The 26,226-nt window shown below is 35.3% G+C and overlaps 1 protein-coding gene across 1 annotated transcript; it reads left to right on the forward strand.

Moving 5' to 3' along the window:
* Positions 1–12,099: 12,099 nt before the first annotated feature.
* LOC144252934 (uncharacterized) lies at positions 12,100–16,293 on the forward strand. The gene is made up of 2 exons (XM_077794958.1): positions 12,100–12,802; positions 16,130–16,293. The coding sequence occupies exons 1-2, from the start codon at positions 12,100–12,102 to the stop codon at positions 16,291–16,293; spliced, it is 867 nt and encodes a 288-aa protein (XP_077651084.1).
* Positions 16,294–26,226: the final 9,933 nt, after the last annotated feature.

Consider the following 26,226-nt stretch of genomic DNA (forward strand, 5'->3'; position numbering starts at 1 on the left):
TGTAACAGCTTAGACAGCTGCAGAGTACCCGGTGCAACATGAGCACCATGTAACAGCTTAGACAGCTGCATGGTCTGGCTGGGGCGGAGGTGTGTGATGAAGTCAGGTGCACCCAATCCATCTTTCCCTAGAGGCTGGTCTTCTGCATACCCGTGGACACTTTTGCAACATTTTTGCAACCATCAAGACTGGCGGTTAGTGGGGGATAGGTCACATTAATTCAGAAGCTCCTCTGGGTCTAATTTCCTTAAACAAAAAGTCCTGGATTGTTGATTACAATTCCATGTGGAAACAGAGAGTCTTGGAGGGATAGTGTGGCTCCATGTCTTCTGTGTTCACATTCTCCTTCTCTGGCCCTCCCACGCGCAATGCTACTGTGAAATGAACCTCCATTTGCCATCTATTTTAGTATTCAGAGGATTGAAATGAAGCCAAGAGAATTCTTTTTTAACAGAGTAGGGAGGTCTGAACTGACCCAATGAGACAAACACCATTTGCAACCTGCAAAGCTGACTTTGTAACCAGTTGAGTTTTTGTTTTTGAACCTTGCATCTCTTTTCTGATTGTAAATGCCTCCTGATCCTCTGGCCCTATTCTTCTGCTTTTGTGCTGCTGGATTGTGAATTGTTCTTTTTTTTTTTTTTTTTAAAGAGAGAGTGAGAGAGGGGAGAGAGAGAGAAAGAGAGAATTTTTAATATTTATTTATTTTTTTTAGTTCTCGGCGGACACAACATTTTTGTTGGTATGTGGTGCTGAGGATCGAACCCGGGCCGCACGCATGCCAGGCGAGCGCGCTACCGCTGAGCCACATCTCCAGCCCCGTGAATTGTTCTTAAAACAAAAATCTTGTTCAATAAATTGCCTTGCTTCACTTGGTGAAGTTTCTTCATTTAAAAATCACTTTTGGATGTTTATTATTTTATTTTTTGCCAAACTTTCCCATCTCTCCTCCCTTCTCTCTGCAGCTTGTGATAACTACTAGTCTACTCTGAACTTGTGTTATTCTTCCTTCTTAGATATTTTTAGAATTTTACTCGTCTAAATGAACTTTGGAGTTTTACACAAAGTGCTCACTTTTTAAAGAAATTGTGTTGGGATTTTAAAAGAACATGTATGAAGCTGTACAAATTAATTTGGAAAAATACAAAAATATGTATTCCTTATTACTCAGCCATAAAGAAAAATGAAATTGTGGCATTTGCTGGAATGGATGTGTTATGGGGAGTTACTCCAGGAAGCACACTAAGTATGAATTTCAAATCAAAAGAGAGTTTTATTTACCTGGCCAGGGACTGTCACCCACCACAGAGACTCAACCTCTGTGGGAGGACAGCAGCTTTCTGGTCCAACCATGAAGAATATAAGCACAAAACCTACAACTTAGTAACTTGCTGATCGTCATGTAAGCTAGCCAATCACAGAAATTAAAACATTAATATGAGGGACCTGTGGGCTCTAGGCAGGCCTGGAAATTTTCAGTCAGCAAGCAAGTGATAAACAGAAGCACTAATAAGTATCTGAATAAGAAATAAACATATAGAAATAAATGTTTTTATGTATGTTTTTTATGTATCACAACCAGTTAGGAAAAAAATGCATAGGTAAAAACATTGTCTTCATAACAGCTACAGCAAATTTATAATACATTAAAAAATTTTATTGATCTATAAAAAAATTATAAATCTTTTTGCTGAGATGTTTAATAGACCACAAGTCCTCATAGGAGGGAGGGCACAGGTCTGGAGAGGAATGCCGTAAATATTTGGTTTTTGCTTAATTGTAACAGGGCCTATGTTGCCCAGGCTGGCCTTGAACTCCTGGGCTCAACTGATCCTTTTACCTCAGCCTCCCAAGCAGCTGGAACAACAGGCATGCATTACCATGCCTGGTTAATAAACCTTTCATGGCCATGATTCTGTTGTATATTTTCTTTATAGATAACTTCTTAATTTTTATAAGTTAAAAAATACTAGAAAGGGCAAGCAACATAGACCTTCTCTTCATTCCCCAATCCCAACTTAAGCCTCTGGAGATGGGGCTGCCCAGGGGACTCCGCTGCACAGCCAGATTTGGCAGTGACTCAGAAGCCACTTCTTGCAGAACAGAGACCTCCAAATTTCTTAGCATTTCAGCCAAGGAACAGATTTCAAATAAACACTTAAGACTTTTTTTAATGATTCAAACTATTGAAGAAGCTGTACTTACACAATTTCAGCATTGTCTTCACAGAATAGTTATGTGCAATACTGTCTGAATTATTTTCCTCTATAGTGAAGCTGCATAAAAGATTCTAGAGCAACCCAGCTGCTTAAAAGTGAAACAGAGATAGTTCCATTACAAATAAAAATTGTGCATGATATAGTCATTTAAAATATACCTATATAATTATTATGCTTAATGTAAAACAAAACACATACAAATAATTGTTTCTAATGGCACTACTACAGGCAAGGCAAAAGCTCTTTCTTGAAAAGTGACAAAAAATCTTTATTTTTATGTAAAAAGCACAAATATACAATTGATGGTGAGCATATGTTGGTATGAAAATTTCAACAAAGAAGCCCAAAAATTTAAGAAAAAAAAAAGTGTTTCAGTGAGGATTTGGTGGTTGAGACATAATGAACAAATCTGTGAAGAAATTCTATTTATGATCTTTAAATATCAACATCAGTATAAGACCAGAATTACATGAAAGTTTCTGTAAATAGATAGATTTTGCAATAATTAGTATTTGCCAATTTTGCACAAAGAAGTAAAATACTGAGATTGGATAATAAGTTCAATATCAGGCTGGGGGTAGGTATGCAGCTCAGTGATAGAGTGCATGCATGAGGCTGAGGATAGCATGCATGGGTTCAATATTACAAAACAAAACCAGTACCAAAAAAGTACAATGCTTTTCTTCAGATTAAGGCAAATGACATCCCACTTTACCAGATTATTTCAATGTGAACTGGTCTCTTCCCTGGATCCTTATCATGCCTGTATGTACATCATCTTTTGTTTCATAAAGTTTAGGAAAAGGTGGTTGACCGATTTCATCATCTTATTCTCCTGTCTAAATAAACCTAGATCAAAATACCAAATACAAAAAGAAAGTCCCCAAGAGCTCAAAACAAGTTATTTTGATAACAATTGTGGTTATAAACATGCAGAATTACAAGCTGGAGAAGGATCTACTTTTTCCTTAAGTACCTATAAATCCCCAATGTCTGGAAATTCCTGCTGTCACATTGTTCTTTCTATTCAGGAGACCCCTCCTATTGCAACTGAAGTTTACTTGGTATCACTCCTCCTTCAGTAGAAGAAGAGTACTCAGAGTTATTTATTAAACTGACAATCTCTTACTCTGAGAAGGAAACTAGAAACATTATCACAAAAGGCTGAGACTGACTTGTTGCTCATGTTTTCTAGTAAATGTGACATGTGGCCCCAGAGTCAGTGAAGACTACCCAGTCACCACCCAGTTACCAGCTCATTATGATCTCTCTCCACCTTAAGCCACTCTGATAAGCAGGAGAATAAGGAACACACACTTGAGCACACAATCTGATCTCTGCATCCTGAGGCCGGACCAGCAACCTACCCTTCTGGGGAGATAAGTGTTCCTCTCTACTTCCTGTTACTGTCTTTCTTGCAGCCACCCTTCCCTAAAGGACTTGCTCCATCACAGGAGCAAACAGAGGGAATGCAACAGCTGGTGAAGGCTCCAGGAGATGCAAAGCAAAGTGCCCGAACCCATATGCCCTTTGCAGAAAGGAAGGTGGAGAAGAGAGAGGCTGCCCTGCACCACCACTTTGGCTCCTGGGAATATACCACACAAACCTACAAAAGAAAAGGAAGATTTGGTTTTTATGTTTGATATCAAGAATCTCTAGTCACATAATTGGACCAAAAGTTCTCTCTGGAAACCATCTCAGCCTACATTCTACCTTACAGAAGAGGAGAGATGTCACCATCTGGACCTGCTAAGATAAACACAGTCTCCCAGTTAAAGAATTTCAGGAGGAATACAGGTCTCCCAGGTTCTGTTCCACTGTTTTTCTTACTACAGTAGTCCCCGCATCCACAGTTTCAGTGCTCACTGGTTAAATAAAACTTGAACATATTAATAGGAAATTCCAGAAATAAACAATTCACAAGTTTTAAGTCATGCTGCACTCTGACTAGTGTGATGAAATCTCACCATCTCCTTCCGTCAAGCCCAGATCACGAAGTATTCCTTTGCATAGCATACCCATGCTGCATGGGCCACCTACCCATTAATCACTCAGTAACCATATCCACTACAGAATTGGTATTGCAGATGCTTGTGTTCAAGTAACCATTAATGGCCCCAAAGTGCAAACTATTAAAGTGGATTATTATTATTATTATTATTATTTTACTTGTTATTATTACTCGTTTACTGTGACTAATCTATAAATTAAACTATCATAAATATTAATGTACATGGAAAAACCCAGCCTATATACAGAGGTTTTCACTTGGGGTCTTAGAACATATCACCCACAGGTTAGGGGGAGTACTATAAAATCATTCTGATTCCTTAACTAAGGAAAATTTTTAGAAAGTAAAAATTTAAAAATGCATTGCTTTAACTTCTGAAATCAGAAAGCTTACAAGTGATTGTCAGTCATGCCATGTGTGAGACTGATATAAAACTGCAACCACATATTTATCCTCTCCATTCACTTGCATGGCTTTTTCCACCCTCTACGTTTATTAGCTTCCTGTCACAAGTGGATTTTGGCTCCATGAAGATGTGTATTTTTATTTGTTTTGCTTAATTCCATATTTCCAGGACCCATCACAGTGCCTGGCACATGATAAGTCTTCAAAAACTACTTATTGGGTGGCTGAATGAATAAATACTTGCAGCTTCTCTTAAGGGGAACCACTTCCACTTAAATGACATTCCTAGACTTCCTGACTGAAACCCAGGATCATCATACTCAACAGATAATCCAAAGCCTAGAAAATCGTGTGTGTGTGTGTGTGTGTGTGTGTGTGTGTTTATTTTTCTCATCCACCTTTGTCCCTCACTGGAGCCTACTAGTTTGGCCATGCTGGTTGTGGCATCACACAGTGGACTATGGGCACTGATATTGCAAGAATTCAAAGAGAGGCAGGCCATAACATGGTGTAAGCAAAATACAGAAGCATGCATTGGGCCTAAGACTAAAGCAACCAAAAGGAAGGTGTCAGCACTAGACTGAAAACTCCAAGCCCTCTGCTGAAGTGTCTACACCTGCTGAGGATTTAAAATAATTTTCTCATTCCAATACCCAAGACTATGACACTAATGCCTGGATTTGGATGCTGTGCCATTTCCAGATTCCCCACATTGATCTTACACAACCACTCTTTGTATGGCTATCTTCCACCTTGTGCTGAAAATCTTAACACCAGTGATAATTATAAACAACTGGCATTACCCATAAGCCTTCATCAGCTTAGGTGACAAAGTATTCTACATTGTGAGTAGTGTTCCAAGACACAGTGATTAAAGCTCATGTAGAACATAACTGCCCCTCTTCCAGTATGCATGGCTTTATTTCTGTATCTAGACACATGCTGTTATAAAAGTCTTTCATTGCAGTATTTCGTTTTCAGTAGTCAAATTTTAAAAGGAGAACCATAAGATTATAAACCTTACAATCATGATAACTACTAATATAAGTGATCAAACAAATTCTTAACAAGTAATTTTGTCTTAAATTGTTAGACCAAAGGTAAATACCAAATTGTATAACCAGCAATAAGTAAGTCATTTTCAATGATGTGCAGAGATGCCTTTTATCCCCATATGCTGAGGGCCATTACCAAGTAGGTATTGACGCATCGTAATCCTTGCCAGTGTACCCCATGTTAAATGGACTTGCCTTGGAAATTTGCTGCGACCTTGCTTGTGTGTTTGAGAAAGATGACCCTGCTCAAGGTGATCGAGGGTGGATCCAGGTTTGAGGAAGTATCCTGCAGGTTTGAGGAAGTATCCCGGTCCTTGGGCTTAGGGTGTTCCCGGTTTAAGGCGTTTCCCGGTTTAAGAATATGGGTTTTAGGGAAGTTGAGGTTGAAGATTATTGCTGCTGGGATTAGGGTGTTCCTGTTGCTTGTTCCCGTTGAGTTCTCGTGAGATTCAAATGGGATTTTGGAAAAAGCCTCGTGGAGTAGGTGAAGTGTGCGGCAGAACGAGACTGCCCCTGAACGTGTGTGGAGGCTGGTGTGAGATCCGGAATAAAGAATTGCTGTTTGAACCTACAGAGCTGTGTGGTGGCTCGTGATTCTGTGCCAAGCCGAGTCATTGGCACTTGGCTTCGGCACCCATATTTTGAAAATATCCATAATTATATTTACAAGCAGGGGTCACAGCTATATTTTAACATTTTTTAAAAAGGAAAAATAAGTAGAATACATGTATATTATACTCATATTAAAAAAGAAGTAATGATAAAAACCAAAATAAATATAAACTACTACCTATAATGGAACAGAGAATAAATTTAAAGAAACAGAATCAAAGTCAAGCCTGTTGGAATATATCATGTTATATGTTATTGTTATTAGAAACCCAGAATCTCATTGTTAGAGACAAAATGAAAATATAAAAAATTAAATTTGAATTAACATTCTAAGAATTCATCACTTTTCAAATGCATTTCCTTGTTCTGCCTAATGAAAGGGCTTAGAAGCAATGTTGTCCTAAATTTTGAGATCCTAAATGCCAAGAAGCAAGAACACAGGTATTTGTAGTCATATTATATCTACTTTTCCAATTATTTAAATAATTTTATAATAAAAAATGTAAAAAAGGACATTGGTGGGCTGGGGAGGTGGCTCAAGTGGTAGCGCTCTCCCCTGGCATGCACAGGGTGCTGGGTTCGATCCTCAGCACCACATAAAAATAAAATGAAGATTTTATGTCCACCGAAATCTAAAAATAAATATTAAAAAAATTCTCCCAATTATCTCTCTCTTTCTCTCTCTAAAAAAAAAAAAAAAAAAAAAGAACATTGGTCATTCTGATTCTAGTAATGATATCTGCAGGTAACAATTGTAAACCCTGGGGCGGGGGTAATAGTCTGAAGTCACTGAAGTGGTGCTCAAAGCAGACAGGTCCTAAAAGACATTTGGTTCCTCAAAGAAGGAAACCTCAGGAAAATCCAGGTTTCCGTAGCTTTTCCCAGAGGACCTCCCACTGCCCCACTCCTTCTCTTAATGTTGGAGTGGTGGAAAGGCTCTTTTTTCTCTTTATCCCCATCTCCTGCTGGCTCACAATTGCCTCAGAGTCCATGCATAAGCTTTTCCTCTACTAGGATATTAGTTTCTGTCAGCCCACCTCCAACGTGTAATGAACATATAGCCCTATGTGATCCCCTATCTTAAATAGGGTCTTCTGAGTGAGACATTTCCTGACTTCCCAAACTTTATCGGGTTCTGTTAAGATAAAGAAAGCTTATTACAGAAATAAGGAAAACGATTGTAACACACGCTTCCCTTACTACTGTTTACTTCCTCCTATTGTCTGGTGATAAAGGGATATACCCGTTAATTTTAGGAGGGGAATATCTAACAAAATGGTCAATAAAATGTTTAATTAAATTTAGTTACATTAAGATAAGGTGGTTTCATTATCCTATGATTTGAATTTTTCCCACCTACTTTTGATAAAATGGAATAGACTTTCTGCTATACAAGAGTATAGAATATATGGATTGCATTTGCCTTGAAATGTGGTTACTGCTTGCTACATTGAAGTGTGATGCTTAACATTATGTGTCAACTTGGCTTGAATAAGTCCCAAAATTTTGGTGAAATTCCCATACAGAGGTTGCTATGAAGATTTCTTTAGATGCGACTGATATTTAAATAGACTTTCAGTAAGACAAAATACCTGTCATAATTTGATCCAATCATCTGAAGGCTTTATGAGAAAAGACTGAGTTCTTCTAAAGAAGCATGATTCTGCTGCCAGACTTCCTTTAGACTGAAACTACATCATCATCTCTTCTGTAGCCCACAGGATTTCTCTGCAGATTTTAGAATTATCAGTTTCAGCATATGCCTAAAACTAAAGCTGTATCCCCACTCCTCCCCCTCCCCTTCCTCCTCCTCCTCCTCCTTTTTTTTCTTCTTCTTCTTCTTCTTCTTCTTCTTCTTCTTCTTCTTCTTCTTCTTCTCTCTTTCTCTCCTTCTCTCTCTCTCTCTCTCTCTCTCTCTCTCTCTCTCTCTCTCTCTCTCACACACACACACACACACACACACACACTCATAAGCAAACAATCTATTGATTCTGTTTTTCTAATGAACCTTGACTAATACAGAGAGAATAGAGGGAAGTAAGAAAACTAATTTACCAAGTTCAAGAATCACTCTTTCTACTAGTTATTTTAATTCCCCAAGAAACCCTTGAAAGTAAGTTTAATTATTATTATAATTTAAGAGGAGAAAAACTGAGTCCCAGAGAAGATAAGAGGTACTTTCCTGTGTAATGGGAAGCCATGCAAAGAACCTAGCATGACAGTGTTCATGCCTTCTGCCATTTTAGATTACCTGTCCGTGAGAGGCACTGGCCAGGGAAACTTGTATTAGCCAGAGACAGCACTATGCTCCAAAAATGAGAGATACTCTTTGGATTAGAGAAGGGCAAAAATAAACCTCAGAGTTTTTGTTAGTAAGATGTGACTCAGCTCAGATCCATCACGGCTAGAGTAAAATCATTGAAATAGCTCAAGTATTGGTAGTCTGAATTTCAAATATAGTGGATGATGTTAATAAACTAAGGGAACTCCTTTAGACTTCAGGAGGACCCTAAAATTATGAGTAATGTTTTTTTTTCATTAATGTACTTATTTCACGAACTGTCCTTGGCCTTCAACCTTCATTGTTTTAGAATGATACTTGAGAATACATTTACTGGTTTTCAGATCCCACATTTGGTCAGATCAAATGTTTCCCAAACTTGATAAGCTTTTATGCAGACACTTTATTTTAGGTTTTAGATTTCCTGGACTCTCTTCCATAAAGGTTCTGATTGAGTAGCTTGAGATGGAGCCTCAGCTTTTGCACTTTTAAATATTATTTATTTTTACACAGGAACATTGGAGTTTTCCTTCTAAATTGTGTGTGTGTATCTAAATAAAAACTGAATTTTCAGAAACTTGGTATGATGGCCCTTGTTTCAATGCTTTTTGTTTGTTTGATTTTAGTACCAGAAATTGGACCCAGGGGTGCTTATCCAATGAGCCACCTCCTTGGCTTTTTTATATTATTATTATTTTATTTTGAGATAGGATCTTGCAAAGTTGCTTAAGGCCTCACTAAATTTCTGAGGCTGGCTTTTAACTTGTGATGCTCCTACCTCAGCCTCTGGGGAACTACTAGAATTTATAGGCATGTGACTCCATGCTTGGCTCATGATGACATTTTAAGTACATGTAAGCAATGCTGTATCCCTGAAATGATGCATATTTTCCATTACTAATTGTATTGTTTAAGTAAAAGCACTTCATTGGTTTGAAGGGGCCATAGTGGTGAATGGCATGAGCCAGAGCTTTCCTGGTATGCTAGCAAATAATAGCACATTTATTTAATTTTATCTACCAGTGTAAGTTCATACTTTGCAGGTTCAAATTATAGATCCTTCATTTCCTAGCCAACTGCTTTTATCATTGCAAGTCTCCTGTTTGATCAAATTCCTACCTTTTCACTATCATATGCAGAGTAAGCCCATTCATTCTTATTTTAGGCAAAATGTCCCACCCCTCCTTGTTTGAACTCTACTCCATTAATAATGGGCGGGTTAGCCTAAGTTCATCTCAGCTGTTTTCACTGATAATGATTGTCCCAAATGTTCTATAGCTTGTGTCACTCATATGAGGAATTAATATACTACACTACCTAGCTACTTAGTTATCTTGGGTGTTCTGACAGTCTAACCTGTAAACTTGTGTGGGTGAGGGGCCATAGCCTACAATTTTTCCTGTTCCTGGGATCAAAGCCAGAGTCCTTATTCATACCAAGCAATGTGTATCATCAGTTAAAGCTAACAAGAGTTAAAAACAAGAATTGTGTATTTTAAATTTAAAAGTTTGGGAGAACTGATGCCTTCCACAAAAGTTTTCCATACCATTTCTTCACCAGTGAAATTTTTATACTTTTCCTGTGCTATTAATCTTTCACTTTTCCAAGAATATAGACATCATTAGAGATTGCTGTGTCATGGATTCTCAAGGGTGATCCCTCTGATTAACCTGTATGAGAATCAAATAGAGTGCTTACAAAGTGCACAGTTAAATACTGTTTTCCCTTATTTTAAATTTTTTTCCATCTATATAATTTTGTTCCTTTTGTTATTTTGCCACACTGCTGGTCCATTCTTTTATCAACTTTATAACCCTTCCTGTTTTCTAAAGCTATAATTAGTTTCAGGTAGAGCAGTTTTAGGGTGCTGGTTAGGAATATAGCCTGTAGATATATGCTGATTTAAAATGTTGGCTGTTTTTCACTTCCATGATAACAAAGCTAATTATCTTTTTTTTTCCCCTTAACTTTTTTTATTGGTCGTTCATAACATTACATAGTTCTTAATACATCATATTACACGGTTTGATTCAAGTGGATTATGAACTCCCGCTTTTACCCCGTATCCAAATTGCTGTATCACATCAGTTACCCTTCAAAGCTAATTATCTAAAAGTACTTCTGTGTTTCAGTGTCCCTTTGTAGAAAATGTGGATAATAGTTCATCTCATAGTGCTGTTATATATATCCATGTAAAATATATAAATATTTGTAAATTCTTCAGTGTTTGTATGAGCACTTAATAAATGTTAGCCGCTGTTGTGATTTCTCTCACTTTAACTTCCATAAAGTTTTACAACAGAGTGATTTGTAATCATATACCTCTATCAGATTCCAAATTCCTTGATGGGAGGGCTTGCCTTATTTTTTAAATTTTCAATTCATTAAATTTCAGTAAATACTGTATCAAGTAATAGGAAGATGGCAAAATCCTATAACCAATGTAGCCAAACTAGCAGGTTCTGGCGAGGGGCAAAGAGGGATAAGAAAAAAAGACTCACATACAGACAGATGTTTTTTTTTTTTTTTTTATAGTCCCTTTTTTTAATATTTATTTTCTAGTTCTCGGCGGACACAACATCTTTGTTGGTATGTGGTGCTGAGGCTCGAACCCGGGCCGCACGCATGCCAGGCAAGCGCGCTACCGCTGAGCCACATCCCCAGCCCCAGACAGATGTTTTTGAAGGTGAAGCTGGAGTTGGTGCAGTGCTGTTCTCTGAAGAAGATGATCCAATGAGTTATGCCACTATTCTTCATTTATATATGCCTCATTTTCAGGTTAAAGCCTCTAGAAGCATTATTCTTTGTACTCAGATGTTTATAGGACTAGCAACATCATGCACTATTCCACAATCCACAGTTGCAGTGTGGAACATTAGGAGCTTTGTGTAACTCTCAAAGTTTATTGTCTGAACTTACTGTTAGGTGGGCAGGTTCAGGAGAGGCGGAACTGGTGGAACACTGTGGTATTCTAGCAAGAGATTTCCTCCATTCCCAGGAGTTGTGTGTCTGATTTGAGGCTGATAAAACTCTAGCACAGAGTCTCCTCATGGAGGGCATTACAACAGCAGGTAGGCATTCTGCACCTCTGCAAAGAAACATTCTTGTCTACCAGGTGTGCCCCAGCCATGAGGTCATGTAAGACACTAGTCCCAGACAGTGTTCTCCCATTCTCTGTGACCACTCTTCACAGCAAAGTTCACAGAAAGACTGTTTTTCTGAGACTGTTTACTTCATATTAGTTATAACATCAGGTAATTTAATACTCTATTATATTTCAGGAATTCTAATGAATCATTGATTGACCAGCACCATTTTACCAGTTTGAATGAGTTTTCAGAAATGGACAGTGTACTTTTGGATCCAACATGTGACAGATGGGTGTAACTCCATGCTAATTACCTTTTCAAGCCAACACTTGTTTGATTGTGTAAGATGTTTTTAGGTTCAATGTTGAATTTTATTGCTAGAAAATAAAATAAAAGTTAATGTATTTTTTTTCAAGCTTGAGTCACAATGAGTGGTAATTTAGGGAAAGAAAAAGACTCTAAAGAGAAAGATCTGAATGTGCCATCAGTCAAAGAAAGAGAAAAGACGTCAAAGGCCTCTGGAGATTTGGGGACAGAAAGCCATGAAAAAGAACCTAAAACCAAAGGGAAAGATGCCAAAGATGGAAAAAGGGTCTCCAGTGCTGCCCAACCAGGGGTGGCTTTTTTAGTTGACAATACGATCAAGCGGCCAAGTCCTGCAGTTGGGACTGGGAAAAAATCCAGTAATGCAGAAGTAATTAAAGAGCTCAACAAATGCCTGGAAGAGAATGCAGTGCGTTTGGACTTATCCAAGAGGTCTATGCACACATTGCCATCATCAATCCAACACTTGACTCAATTAACCGAACTGTATTTATACAGCAACAAACTGCAGTCCCTCCCAGCAGAGGTGGGCTGTCTAGTAAATCTCATGATACTGGCTCTAAGTGAAAATTCATTTACCAGTTTGCCTGACTCTCTTGATAACATGAAGAAGCTGCAGTTGCTTGATTTACGGCATAATAAACTGAAAGAAATTCCTTCAGTGGTGTATAGGTTAGATTCTCTCACCACTCTCTACCTTCGCTTTAATCGCATAACTACTGTGGAAAAGGACATAAAAAACCTGTCAAAACTCAGAACGCTTAGCATTCGGGAGAACAAAATCAAACAACTACCTGCTGAAATTGGTAAGAACATTTGGGTTATTACTATTGATTTTACTATTTGTTATGATTAATAATTCTGTTGAGTGCTTTTCCATATCAGAAAATTCCTAATATTTGTTTCTAAGCAATTAGACCTTTATTACAAACACAGTCAACTCTGATTTTGATTGGAAAAAATTTGAATTTGAAAGATGTTTGCTTAATTGTTAAGTTGTCATCTGTTTTCAAAGCCCATTATATTTATACTAGATATATTAAGGCTCTGCGTGCCCATTCCTAACTTTCCTTTTTTATCTGAAGGCTTTAAATTCACATCACTTTCTACTTAGTGTATTTCTAAAGATCTTCATATTATACGTTTGTGAAACTGAAGTGCCATAGGAAAATAGAAAAACTTTTTTTTAAAATTTTGGTAGTACCTACATTTTTATTTAAAACTCTAATATTACTATACTAGAGTGAATCTCATCATCATGTATGTCCACAAGACATTAATTGAAAAAAAAAAACAACTAACGTACTTAAATAGCAGAAAGATCAATAAAGGAAAGGGAAGAGATCTGAGGGGGGTGGATAAAGGCCATTATTTTATACTGAATTTGAGCAAATCATACTCTATGCATTTATAATTGCATCAAAACAGATCCTAATGTATCACTAATATGATGCAATTAAAAAATAGAAAAAAAATCGAACATAGTAGCTGTGCAGGGTGCCACATACCTATAATCCCAGCTACTTGGGTGGCTGTGGCATGGAAGGTGGCTTGAGCCCAAGATTTCCAGATATGCCTGGGCAACATATTGTATCAAAAATGAAATCAAAACACCAAACAAAAAAAATCCAGGGCAGAAAAGTAGAAGAAGAGAGAACTGTCGTAAACCAACACTTAGCATTTCTATACCACTCATTCTTGTCTTTTATAGTAAACTGAATAGTAAGAAAATAAAGGAAATGTTTTAAGAGAATGGTAGTAGGAAAAAAGTAATGAATATATATGTGTAATGTCAGTAAAAAAAGAAATGAATTATCTTTATTTTTAATTATGGGAAAACTTCTGAACTATTTTGAATATAGAAATTTATTGGCATCAATTTTGTGAAATTAAAGTTACAGTTTTGTGGGTTTTTGTAAGAGTTTTAAAAAATCAAAATACAAAGTATATTTTTATTTTTAAAGGGAAGCTTTTATTTTGTAAAAGGTTTATTCAAAATACACAAAGATGAATTAAATATATTCTTGATTCAGTATAGATCTTGTTAGTGATAAAGAAAATTTTCTGATTTTAGGCTCTGAAGCTTTTCAGGGAGATGATGTCCTGTGTTTTAAAATGCAGTTAAACTTTTAGATAACATGTTTTGTTAGATTTAAGACTAGACACTTAAATATTAATTTGAACTTCAGATTACTCAAGACTATCTGTTATAGACTTTCTCAAGTAATACATGGTATGTATGAAGTAAGTATAGTTTGCTCAAGAGGTATTAAAATATTCCCAGGAATTTCTATGTGGAAATGATTTATTATATATGGTCCCATAGAATTGAGATTGTAGAATGCTGTTAGTATCATATTGTCAAAATTTGACCTGCATTTATGGCTTATTGTTGGATACAAGTATAGACTTGGAAAAACAAACACTGAATATTTTGTTATTGTACTGAGGAATTGAACTCAGGGACACATGACCAGTGAGATACACCCACCCCACATTTTGAATTTAATTTAGACACAGGTTCTCACTGAATTGCATTATGCCACACCCTTGCTGATGCTGGCTTTGAACTCATTGTTCTCTGGTCTCAGCCTCCTTGATACTGGTATTACAGGCATGTGCCATCATGCTCAGCCAACTGCTGAATTTTTGTATGGAAATGTGAGATATTATTGCTTTTCTTTGTTATTGTTGTTTTGTGTTTGTGATATACTCGGTCCTAAAAAAATTGACTTAAATTCACAAGTCAGTCTGTAAGGGTTTCTTTCTATAGCATTGCTATCAAATTACCTAGACATTAATATACTATTGTTGAATGAGGAATTATTTAACAGGATTTTAAATTTAACTTCAGTTTGTTCTTGAGAGTATACATGCAGCAATTTTACTGAAAATTGAACATACTTTAAAATTTTAAAAAAATATTTCTTTTTTAAATGTGGATGGACACAACACAATACCTTTATTTTTATGTGGTGCTGAGGATAGAACCTGGACCTAGCCCGTGCTAGGCGAGAGCTCTACTGCTGAGCCACAATCCCAGCCCCTGAACCTAACTTTTTAAATTGGCATATTTTATGTCATTAAATGATTCATATTTGCAGCTACCTAACTTTTGTCTTTTATTCCTAAATTTCTAATTCTAAGAAAAATCATGGAATTGAAACAACTTAAGGTATTATGTCTTTGAAAAGATGATGACAGATCTTAAGTTTTATTCTGAAGTGAAGAGTAGAAGTATCCAAAATTTCCTTAATTATCTTTATTCTTTCAGTTAATATAATGCTTTTTACTAAGCACCAAACAGACACAGTGAAGATGAGGAAGTACTTATGCTCTAAGGATTGTTATGTCTTAGGATTATTCTGTTCATTTATTATTATGTAATGTTTTTTTTTATATTCCAGATGATTTTCCTTGCTTTGAAGTTTGCTTTGTCTGAAATTATAGCCATACCAGCTTTGTCTTCATTGTCTATTGTTTTAAATTTCTATTAAATTGAGAAGTTATTTTTATTTATTAAAAAATGTATTTATGTAACATCAGATTATATGCCTGTATTAAGCATGTATAATAAGCATGTATATTTTGAGGTGTAAGGCATGTCTCCATCTGAACTCAACATGTATTTGATATAATTGTGCTAAATTTGTCAGCTTTTTAAATCTGGACTATGTCATCCAGCATTTGTGGTTAAATTTGCTACTTGAATATATGACATGGAGCTCTGGATGTAGCTAGTGGTAAAATATGTTCTTAGTAGGTGTGAGACCCTGAGTTCAATCATTAGGACAAAAGAAGAAAACCCCACATGACACAGATTAGTAAAGTAATCTTTTACAAGCAATATTTTCATGTTATTAGATGTCATTTTGAAATAATAGATTCAAATTTTGAGTTCAATTTTAATATTTTTCAGAAAGAATGTAAATATGTTGGTGAAAACCAGGTTTTTAACTTACAATTCAAGTATATTCTTTGATTTTTCCATTTTCAAAAAAAAGTTGTCTATGTAATAATATTATATTTCTAGTTATGTTTCAAAATCATAAAAATTACTCCCTTGCATCCTAGTATCACCTGAGATATTATTTAACAATGCTTATTAAATCACTAAGTTGGTCAATTTACAGGTGAATTATGTAACCTCATTATGCTGGATGTAGCTCATAATCAACTTGAACACCTTCCAAAGGAGATTGGAAACTGCATACAAATAACCAACCTTGACTTGCAACACAATGAACTGCTAGACCTCCCAGATACTATAGGTATGAAAGGAGAAAGAAGAGATTGATGATTATTTATAGCAACCTAGATATTTAAAGGGTTATTTTTGATCAATTTTGGTAACACAAATTAAAGAAATTATCAAAGTACTATATAAGTAATCAGAATTTTAAGACAGTGTTTGAAAATTTTTCCTATTTCAGGAAAATAAAATTAAATTTTAGGAAATTAACCTAGTTGGTTTAAAAGAATGTTAAGTTTCATGTATATACTCTATTATTTATAGCTTATTATAAAATGATGGATTTTTGGTATTGTTATTTCAGCATATTACATGGAGGAGGTCCATTTTTGCTAAAGTAGGCAATATGAAAAAATAAAGCCTTTGCTGTTTAGTTTTCTGAACATGGCCAGTATAGTTTAAATGTTGCTCATTTGTAGTGTTGAGGGAGTAGTAAGAAAAGACATGTGTTAAAGACTTCATACATCACACTGCAAAAAGTTTGAGCTTACCAAGATAATGTTCTATATTTATGTAGATTTTTTTCCCAAAGCCCAAACATTTCTACAAACACAAAAGGTAATTTTAAAAACATAATGCTTTTTAGTTATTAGTGCAATATAAGAATACTATAGTGCTTATTTGGCAAAATATTCATATAATTTCATTAAAAATATTTCAGAAATGCTATTGTATTTTTTGAGATGTAGGTTTGTCTTATCTTTCTCTAGAAAGATTTTTGATTGCCTGTGGCAGGTACCTAATGGAATCACTATAATCAATCCATATTCATAGCTGGATATTTTTGTGGTCCATTAGGTAATACAAAGTTTGTTACAGATTATTTAGAGGACTGTTTTATCTCTAATTCACCTATATTATTGGTTGTAGTCATGATTGATCCCACTCTGCTCAGGCCCTAGATTTGACTCTTGCCAGAATGACAGTCTTGGAGCTGCAGGTTAGGAAAGTGCTCTCAAACTCTTCAGCCTTTTGTTTATTTATGGTCTATTATTTAGTTCTTTTTTTTTTATTTTGGAAGATGGTTTTTAGAGTTTTTTAAGGGTATGGTTTGAATTAACTCCCAAGGAAATTGTTAAAGAATTTTAAAATCCAGTTATTTGGCTCAACTCTATACAGAAAAGCTTACTGAGACTTAGTTATAGTTACTGTCCATTGAACACATGCTTTCCTGAATTCTTGTCATGGGTCTTTATATCATATTCTTATTTGAAGTGGTAATGGGTTAAAAGTATTTTCTAAATGTTTTTTTTCTCTGAAAGGCAAAATCATCTGTAACACACAATGAATTGTTCTTATAGCCATAGTGAATATTTTATATAAATTTTCTATATGAGATTTATATTCATGGTTCAATATAGTAGGAAACAAGAAAAATTATTTCCTAATTTTTCTTTCTTTAAAATCTATTGAAGGGGCTGGAGTTTGGGCTTAGTAGTAGAATGCTCATCTAGCATGTGTGAGGCACTGGGTTTGATCCTCAGCACCACACAAAACTAAATAAATAAAATAAAGGTATTGTGTCCAACTACAACTTAAAATTAAAAAAATCAACTGAAATGGCAATGATGAACAAAGAGAAATGATCCTGGAAGAAAAAAGCATAGAAAATATGTATTGTATATAAAGCATAATCAGACTAACTAAAAAAGGAAACATGAATAAAATATAAGTCTTCCCAAATCAAACTCAATAGAAAATGCTATATACTATAGTGAACACAAACACCAAAAATAGTGATCTATAGGATAATGTATAATTTCCTTCCATATCTAGAACAAAAAGAAGGGAATGTATGTAAATCCTGTGAAAAATTATATTATGAGAAATAAAGCTAGAAGTACTAGATAGAGCTGTAACCCCAATCTCTTTTTTATTTTGAGGTGGGGTTTGAATAAATCAATGAGGCTCACCAAGAACTTGTGAATTTCTTGTCTCAGCCTCTGGAGTCAGTTGGGTTACAAGCATTCTATTCTGTACCTGCCCATGACTGCCATGAGATCAAGTCTCAGTGTAGTTTTGTATTGCATTCCCTAGTTTTAAAAGGTGTTCAACATTTTTTTTCATGCACTTTGTTAGCCATTTGTACTTCTTTTTTTTTTTTAAATATCTGACCAGAACAACTTTATTTTTTTTTAAGAGAGAGTGAGAGAGGAGAAAGAGAGAGAGAGAGAGAGAGAGAGAGAGAGAGAGAGAGAGAGAGAGAGAGAATTTTTAATATTTATTTTTTAGTTCTCGGCGGACACAACATCTTTGTTGGTATGTGGTGCTGAGGATCGAACCCGGGCCGCACGCATGCCAGGCGAGCGCGCTACCGCTTGAGCCACATCCCCAGCCCCCCATTTGTACTTCTTCTTTGGAGAAGTATCTATTTACCTACTTATTAGTGGGGTTATTTGGGGTTATTTTGTTAAGTTTTTGGAGTTCTTATCTATTAACACTATTTCAGGAGAAGAGCAGTGATTCTCTCTCAGGTGTGTTCTTTCTCTCATTACATTCCTAATTGTTGCCTTTGCTGATCAGAAGCCTTTTAATTTGATGTTGTCCCATTTATTAACTCTTTGCACTATTTCCTAAGGCTGTTGGGTTCTATTGAGAAAGTTATTGACTATTCTAAAAGCTGGAGTGTTGACCCTGTATTTTCTTCCAGGAGTTGCAGTTTCTGGTCTAATTCTTAGGATTTTGATTCATTTTGAGTTGCTTTTTGGCAGGATGAGACATAAGAGTCTAGTTTCATTCTTCCCACCACCAAGTGTTAAAAAGGTTATTTTTTTCTTTACTATATGTTTTAGCACCTTATTGAAGTATCAGATGACTGTGGGTTTGTCTCTGTGTCTTCTATTCTGTACCATTGATGTATGTTTCTTTTTATGCCACTACTATGTAGTTTTATTTATTTATTTATTGTTGGTTGTTCAAAACATTACATAGTTCTTGACATATCATATTTCACACTTTGATTCAAGTGGGTTATGAACTCCCATTTTTACCCCGTATACAGATTGCAGAATCACATCAGTTACACTTCCATTGATTTACATATTGCCATACTAGTGTCTGTTGTATTCTGTTGCCTTTCCTATCCTCTACTATCCCCCCTCCCCTCCCCTCCCCTCTTCTCTCTCTACCCCCTCTACTGTAATTCATTTCTCCCCCTTGAATTATTTTTCCCTTTCCCCTCACTTCCTCTTGTATGTAATTTTGTATAACCATGCGGGTCTCCTTCCATTTCCATGCAATTTCCCTTCTCTCTCGCTTTCCCTCCCACCTCTCATCCCTGTTTAATGTTAATCTTCTTCTCATGCTCTTCGTCCCTACTCTGTTCTTAGTTACTCTCCTTATATCAAAGAAGACATTTGGCATTTGTTTTTTAGGGATTGGCTGGCTTCACTTAGCATAATCTGCTCTAATGCCATCCATTTCCCTCCAAATTCTATGATTTTGTCATTTTTTAATGCAGAGTAATACTCCATTGTGTATAAATGCCACATTTTTTTTTATCCATTCATCTATTGAAGGGCATCTAGGTTGGTTCCACAGTCTTGCTATTGTGAATTGTGCTGCTGTGGTAGTTTATAATTTATTAGAAAACAAGGACATCTTCCTCCCTCCCCCAATTTTATTTTTTTTAGAATGCCTGAAATGTAGTAAATACCACAAATTATAAATACTGTGGATTGTCAGTTGTGACCTTCCTTAAGTGATTGTTTACAACAGGTGGTTTCATAGACATTTGCAACTTTTCAGTATCAGATTAACTATATAATATTCATGAAAAATTTAATGTCTTTAAATTTTTTATCATTTAGTTATAGTCAATTTTTAGTTTAATTTTGACATTAAAAATTATTTCCAATAACTCTACTGGGTTTGAAAGATTTAGAGTGGTAAATTAAATATTTTATGTAATTTAATCAAATGTTACCTATCCTAATACTTACTATTTGGAAAATTATCATTGCTTATAAATTTTTAAGTCACACAGTTGTCATATATATGTCTGATATAAAAATGAAATACATATATATATATAAAATTCCATATCATGTTTTATCAAACTGTCAATTATTTCTCTGTAGGTTCTAATATTATCAAACAATCTTCTAAAGAAGCTTCCCCAAGGTCTTGGAAACCTTAAGAAGTTAAGAGAGTTGGATATAGAGGAGAACAAATTAGAATCCTTGCCAAATGAAATTGGTTATCTTCAAGATTTACAGGTAAATCACGTCAGGGGCTTTATAAGTATATGATTGGAGTTTTTGGAATTCATCTTTCTAACTCTTCACGATTTTTTAATTCTTGGACCAGGTAGATTTTTTCTATTATAGGATTAGGGCTGAGTTTTAAGTTCACATAATCTCCTTTTATATTTCTAGCAAATGATAATTTTTGAAAGAAGATCCTGTAACTTACTAAGTCTCATCTGATTTAATTTCCCTGTTATTTTATTTTTGTGGAAGTATTATTTTAAATTTATATAGTTGTAGGAAATGTGTATATAACTTTTTAATTGTTATTTTTTTTTTTTTTTAGAATTTAGTCTTGACAAACAACCAGTTGACCATTCTCCCCAAAAGCATTGGTTACCTTACCAATCTCACACATCTAAGCCTTGGAGATAACCTGCTTAATCATCTTCCTAAGGAAATTGGTAAGACCCTATGTATTATTAACTCTACTAGTAATTACCTGTTGTAATTTCACACAGTATTTCAGATAAATCTGTTTTTGTAAGCTGAGGTTATATTAGCCTTGTGAGTTTTATTATGGAGTACAGATACTTAATGTTAGTGGGTGCTTTGATTGTTTCCCCATGGAGTATTGTGATTAATATTGTATTTTTGAATATAGTATGGTATATTTATATTTCCAATAAGGTGTGTTTTATGAAATCTTAATTTAAAAGAATTATTTTCTGTTTTTGCTAAATTTGAAAAATCATACAGACTTGAAACAAATTATTATTGTTAGGATTTAGGCTCAATAATAATATTTGATTAATATTAATATTTGGGTGCATTTTAGAATTTTGCCAAATCTTTTTATATCCATTATCTCATATAATTATGACCACCTTTAATTTTATAAGTAAAGGTTGTAATACTATTTTACACAGATTTAGTTAAGGTCACATAGTAAATAACTGTGAGTTCTTAAGTTAATAATTCTATGTATACTGTTCTTCCATCTATAATATGCTTAAAACAATATTGGATTAATAATTAAGAATATTTTGGGGGAGCTGGGATTGTGGCTCAGTGACAGAGCACTTGCCTAGCATGTGTCAGGCACTGGGTTTGATCCTCAGAACCACATATAAATATATAAAAAACAAAGGTTCAACAACAAAAAAACAATGGTTTTGGAGATTGTTAGCAATTTAAAATCTGAATCTCTCACTTTTTAGTTTTATGTCTTTGAATAATCTACACAAACTCTTGCTGGAAAACTGGAACTTCTTATGTGTAAAATAAGCATAATCATGTAAGGAAACTTTTTGTAAGACTACATGAATTTATTTTCGTTTACCTACCAAATATGTGGTAACTTTCTTCATGAAAGATCTATATCAAACACACACACACACACACACACACACACACACCAACACACATATGAATGCCAAACTGTCTCAAAAAGATCTCTAGAGTTGGAGCATTTTCTAAAAACCAAGCATAAAAGAAGAGGTTCTGAATAAATTGTTATGGAGTGTGACCTGGTCATCAGGGTTTTAGAAAATCTCCCCAGATAAGTTGTATATGTAGTGAAGTTTGAGATTGATGGTTCTGAGTGTTTTAACATGGAGAGAAGAGTGGGAAATATGTATTATATATTAATTCCCACTTGCACCTTTGTATAGTAACTAATGGGTTTTTTTTGAATTATTGATTTTAAAAAATAAAACAGGTACACTGGAAAACCTTGAAGAACTGTATTTGAATGACAACCCTAACCTACATAGCCTTCCTTTTGAGCTGGCTCTCTGCAGCAAGCTTACAATCATGAGTATTGAGAACTGTCCACTCAGTCACCTTCCACCTCAGATTGTTGCTAGGGGACCTTCTTTTATCATTCAGTTATTAAAAACGCGGGGTACATATAATGCCATGGTCTGATAAAGCTCTGCTGGTCCCACACACTGTTCAAATCATTTGCCATTAATGTGTCATATCTATATCTGTATATATTTATGTAGATATTGATACACATGGCAGATTTATAAAGATTCCATTATGTGTTTCTGCAAATAGAGGAATTATAGCCATTTAGATCTTTATAAGTCTTTTGTAGAAAAGACTTGTAATTTTTCTTTGCTGAAATTGATTGATATTTTTCTGTTTTGTATTCTGATGTGTCAGTTTGCTTAAAAAATTGCCAAAAAATTATGAAGTTATTAAATTTAAGTAACAGAATAGTTATATATGATTCTCTTAGGAAAAATAATGGGTAAACTATTTTTTGTGAATTATTAATACATTTTCCTATGACTAATTGTTATATCAGGTAGAATTTTTCTTTAACTTCTTTTGCAATTTGAGATTTAATTTTTTATATATTGTTTACAGTGCTGAAATAGCAATAGGACTCATGTGCATGTATACAAACTCTATTGAAGAAATTATGTTTAGTCTCTGATGCTTAGTAAATGAGAGGGTCAGAGAATTGTAAAACTGTTGATCTCATGTTGCTCATTGTTAATCTGTAGCAGTAAAACAGAAATAGTGATATCAAATAGCCCTCCTTTGTGTGAAGTTAGTACTTTTTAAATCCCAGATTTTTATTTCATGCATGAAGAAGGGGGAGATATTAAATAATTTATGGACTTCAAGGATTCTCATGAAAACATTAGATGATAGAAAGTGCCAGAGGTGGGGCTGGGGATGTGGCGCAAGCTGTAGCTCACTCGCCTGGTGTGCGTGGGGCACTGGGTTCAATCCTCAGCACCACATAAAAATAAATAATAAAGATGTTGTGTCCACCGAAAACTAAAAAATAAATATTAAATCTCTCTCTCTCTCTCTCTCTCTCTCTCTCTCTCTCTCTCTTTCTCTCTCTCTTTCTCTCTCTCTCAAAAAAAAAGAAAAGAAAGTTCCAGAGGTAAAAAATGCACCAGGTGTTAATTTGTTACATATAATAAAAGGTGCTCTAAAATTAATATTGCACATTTTTTATTTATCTTATAGAATGTATCATTTAAAAAAGTAAATTCTTCTGTGTCCATTAATCTTGTTCTTCTGTGACAATTTTTGTTCTGATCTTTTGTTTTACATCTAAGTTATTTCTAAGCCATTAGACCTTTCTCAGCAAAGTCATGATGTATGGTTACTCTTATATTAGATGAAACAATTTATCGTAATTCAAAGGAAATGGAATTAATTCCTAATATCTACCAATATTAAATATAATGAATAACACTTGAGCAAAGGTCTCCTTCTGCCTGCACCACAAGAAAGATAGCATACTAAATATATTAAATAAACCTTTATCGTGATTTAATTTTATTGACTTGGTTAGCTTCACAAATCATTCAGACAGTTGGAAAAAGAATGACAATCTAATTTGTGAGAATTTGAATATGTTAGAGTATTTATATTAAAGTGGGTACCATGAATGTATATTAGAAAATATGAGAATGTTTTATAAAGTAGATATCAGTACTGTTATTAAATAAAATGCCTTCTGGTAACACTAATTCTCAGGAAACATTTCTGGGTTTATTCTTAACTTTGAAAATAACATTAAAAAAGGGTCATTTTAGCTTTAATTTTATAAATTGGAATTGGTTTTATGACCTTAAATATTTCCTTTTTGTATACACTTGGTAAATATTCCACTGACATTTATACATTGTAGATATAAACTGCCTTGAGTGTAAATACTTATCAGTGATCAAGACTTTAGTTAGATAGTAGTTTACTTCAGACTGGGACCATTCTCAAGTTTGGTGGGAAAAAGTATCCACAGTTTCAGTAGTTGGGACTGAGCAGTCATGTGACAGGTTCTGTAGTTTTTGCATTGTATACGAACATGATATATTGGGGAAAATGTTCATTCTTAGATTTGTATATTATGATAGTATGTAAGTAGATATTAGTAAAATTCCTTGTTCTAACAAAATCAGTGTGTAACATCAAATTTCTGACTGAGGGAAGGAGTGAGTCTTGAGAACCAAGCCAACACCACACACACACACACACACACACACACACACACAGTCTTACACAATGGTGCTGTTTTCACACGAGTAGAGACTCAGTCTTTGTGCAAATTAAAAACTCTGGTAGCTGTTTTAATAAGCCTATCTGCAAATTCAGCGTAAGGTTTATTAGCTCCCTGTATTACCTTAGATAATTGACCTTGTAAATCTCCATGTCCTTGTAAACTCTTCCATGCCCTAACTGCATCTGCAGAAATTTGTGCATATGTAGCAGGATCATATTCAATTTGTTGCCGTTGACCCTCATAAGGCCCTTTTCCTAACAACATATTTAGATTTCTTTGAGGGTAACCAGCTGCTGCATTTCGCCTAGCTGTCCCCGTGCAAAATTCCTCATTGGTAACCTTCCATAACAAATATTGTCCTCCATTTAGCAGAGATTTACACATGCTAGCCCAATCTGCTGGCGCCATGTCCAAGTTGGTAATGGATTCGACTATGTTTACAGTGAAGGGTGCTTGAGGACCATAGGTTGTTACAGCCTCCTTTAACTGCTTCACTGTTTTGAAATCTAAAGCACGGTGAATTTGCTGCCCTCCTGCCTGCTCAAGTACAGGGCATGCTAATCTTTCAGGTCCTGTCTCAGGATCCCATCTATCAACTATGGGGGTTGAGGGCCACTCAGCTGTCTCTATAGGTGGAGCTGTTGGTTGAATTATGCCCTCTGGTGATAGAACGGTGTTAGTAGCAGCCTCCTGTTGTAGCTTTTTCCCTCCTGATGGCCCTTCTTCCTTTAAATTTTTTTCTTCTGTCTGACTAGCTTGAGAGACCTTCTCTTTTGCTGGATCTAACATGTTTTCTACCATAGTTTGAACCTCTAACAATTTACTTAACACTCTTTCAGTTTGTTTTTTACTAATTTCTAATCTACTATAAAGATAATGCAACCCAACAAAATAACACAGAACAAAACTGAAACAGAATGAAACAAAAATGGAACAAAAAATCGTTGTATGAATTTTCCTATTTTCTTGACATGTGCATTTGTGGTCTATTTCTATCTCTTCCTCAGGGTCGAAAAACTTCAAACCTTGAGCCAACCATTTTTCCCAGTTTGCCTGAGGAAGTTCTAGGGATAGGCAGCTTGAAACAAAAACAAAACAAAACAAGAACACATTGTTTTTTGAAATGGCCACCCATTCTCTCACCTTCCCTCAGGGGCGAGCAATTTCACTTACCTCCAAGCTTCAGGCGTTCCCCTTACGGGCCACTGAATGCCACAGTCTGGCTGGACACAAACTTTATTTCTGAACTCCACCAGCACGCTCCACACACGCTCCCTGGCAATTCTCCCGAACATCCAGGAACCAGCAACCGGAAATATCCCACCTCTGGAACTTCCCCACCCAATGGGAACTCTCTGGGAATCCCCGTGAGAGCTCAACTGGAACTCAACAGGAACTCTGTGAGAACTCGCTGGCGTTACCTCTCAACCAGTACTTCTGGCAAAAATACCATGTGTCATCCCGACTCAGCTGTGGCCCTCAAAAGTGTTGCTTATTTACTTGTTTTGTCTTTATTGTTATTATGAGGACCTTAAGTTCCATGACCTGCAGAATAGTGTTTGGCCTAGAACTACTCACTTCTTGGATGAGCACCTAAACATGAGTTGAATGCTTGCTTGAGAAAGTGAGCAAAAGACATCAAAGTGGTGCCTTGATTTCAGGGAAGGTGGATGATTTATTGAAGAGCAGAACTTACCTATGAAAACAAATATATCCACTAGCCATAACGATGTGCCAACAATTATGGCTCCAGGT

The sequence above is a fragment of the Urocitellus parryii genome, unplaced genomic scaffold (genome assembly GCF_045843805.1).
Source record: "Urocitellus parryii isolate mUroPar1 unplaced genomic scaffold, mUroPar1.hap1 Scaffold_674, whole genome shotgun sequence".
Taxonomy (NCBI): Eukaryota; Metazoa; Chordata; class Mammalia; order Rodentia; family Sciuridae; genus Urocitellus; species Urocitellus parryii.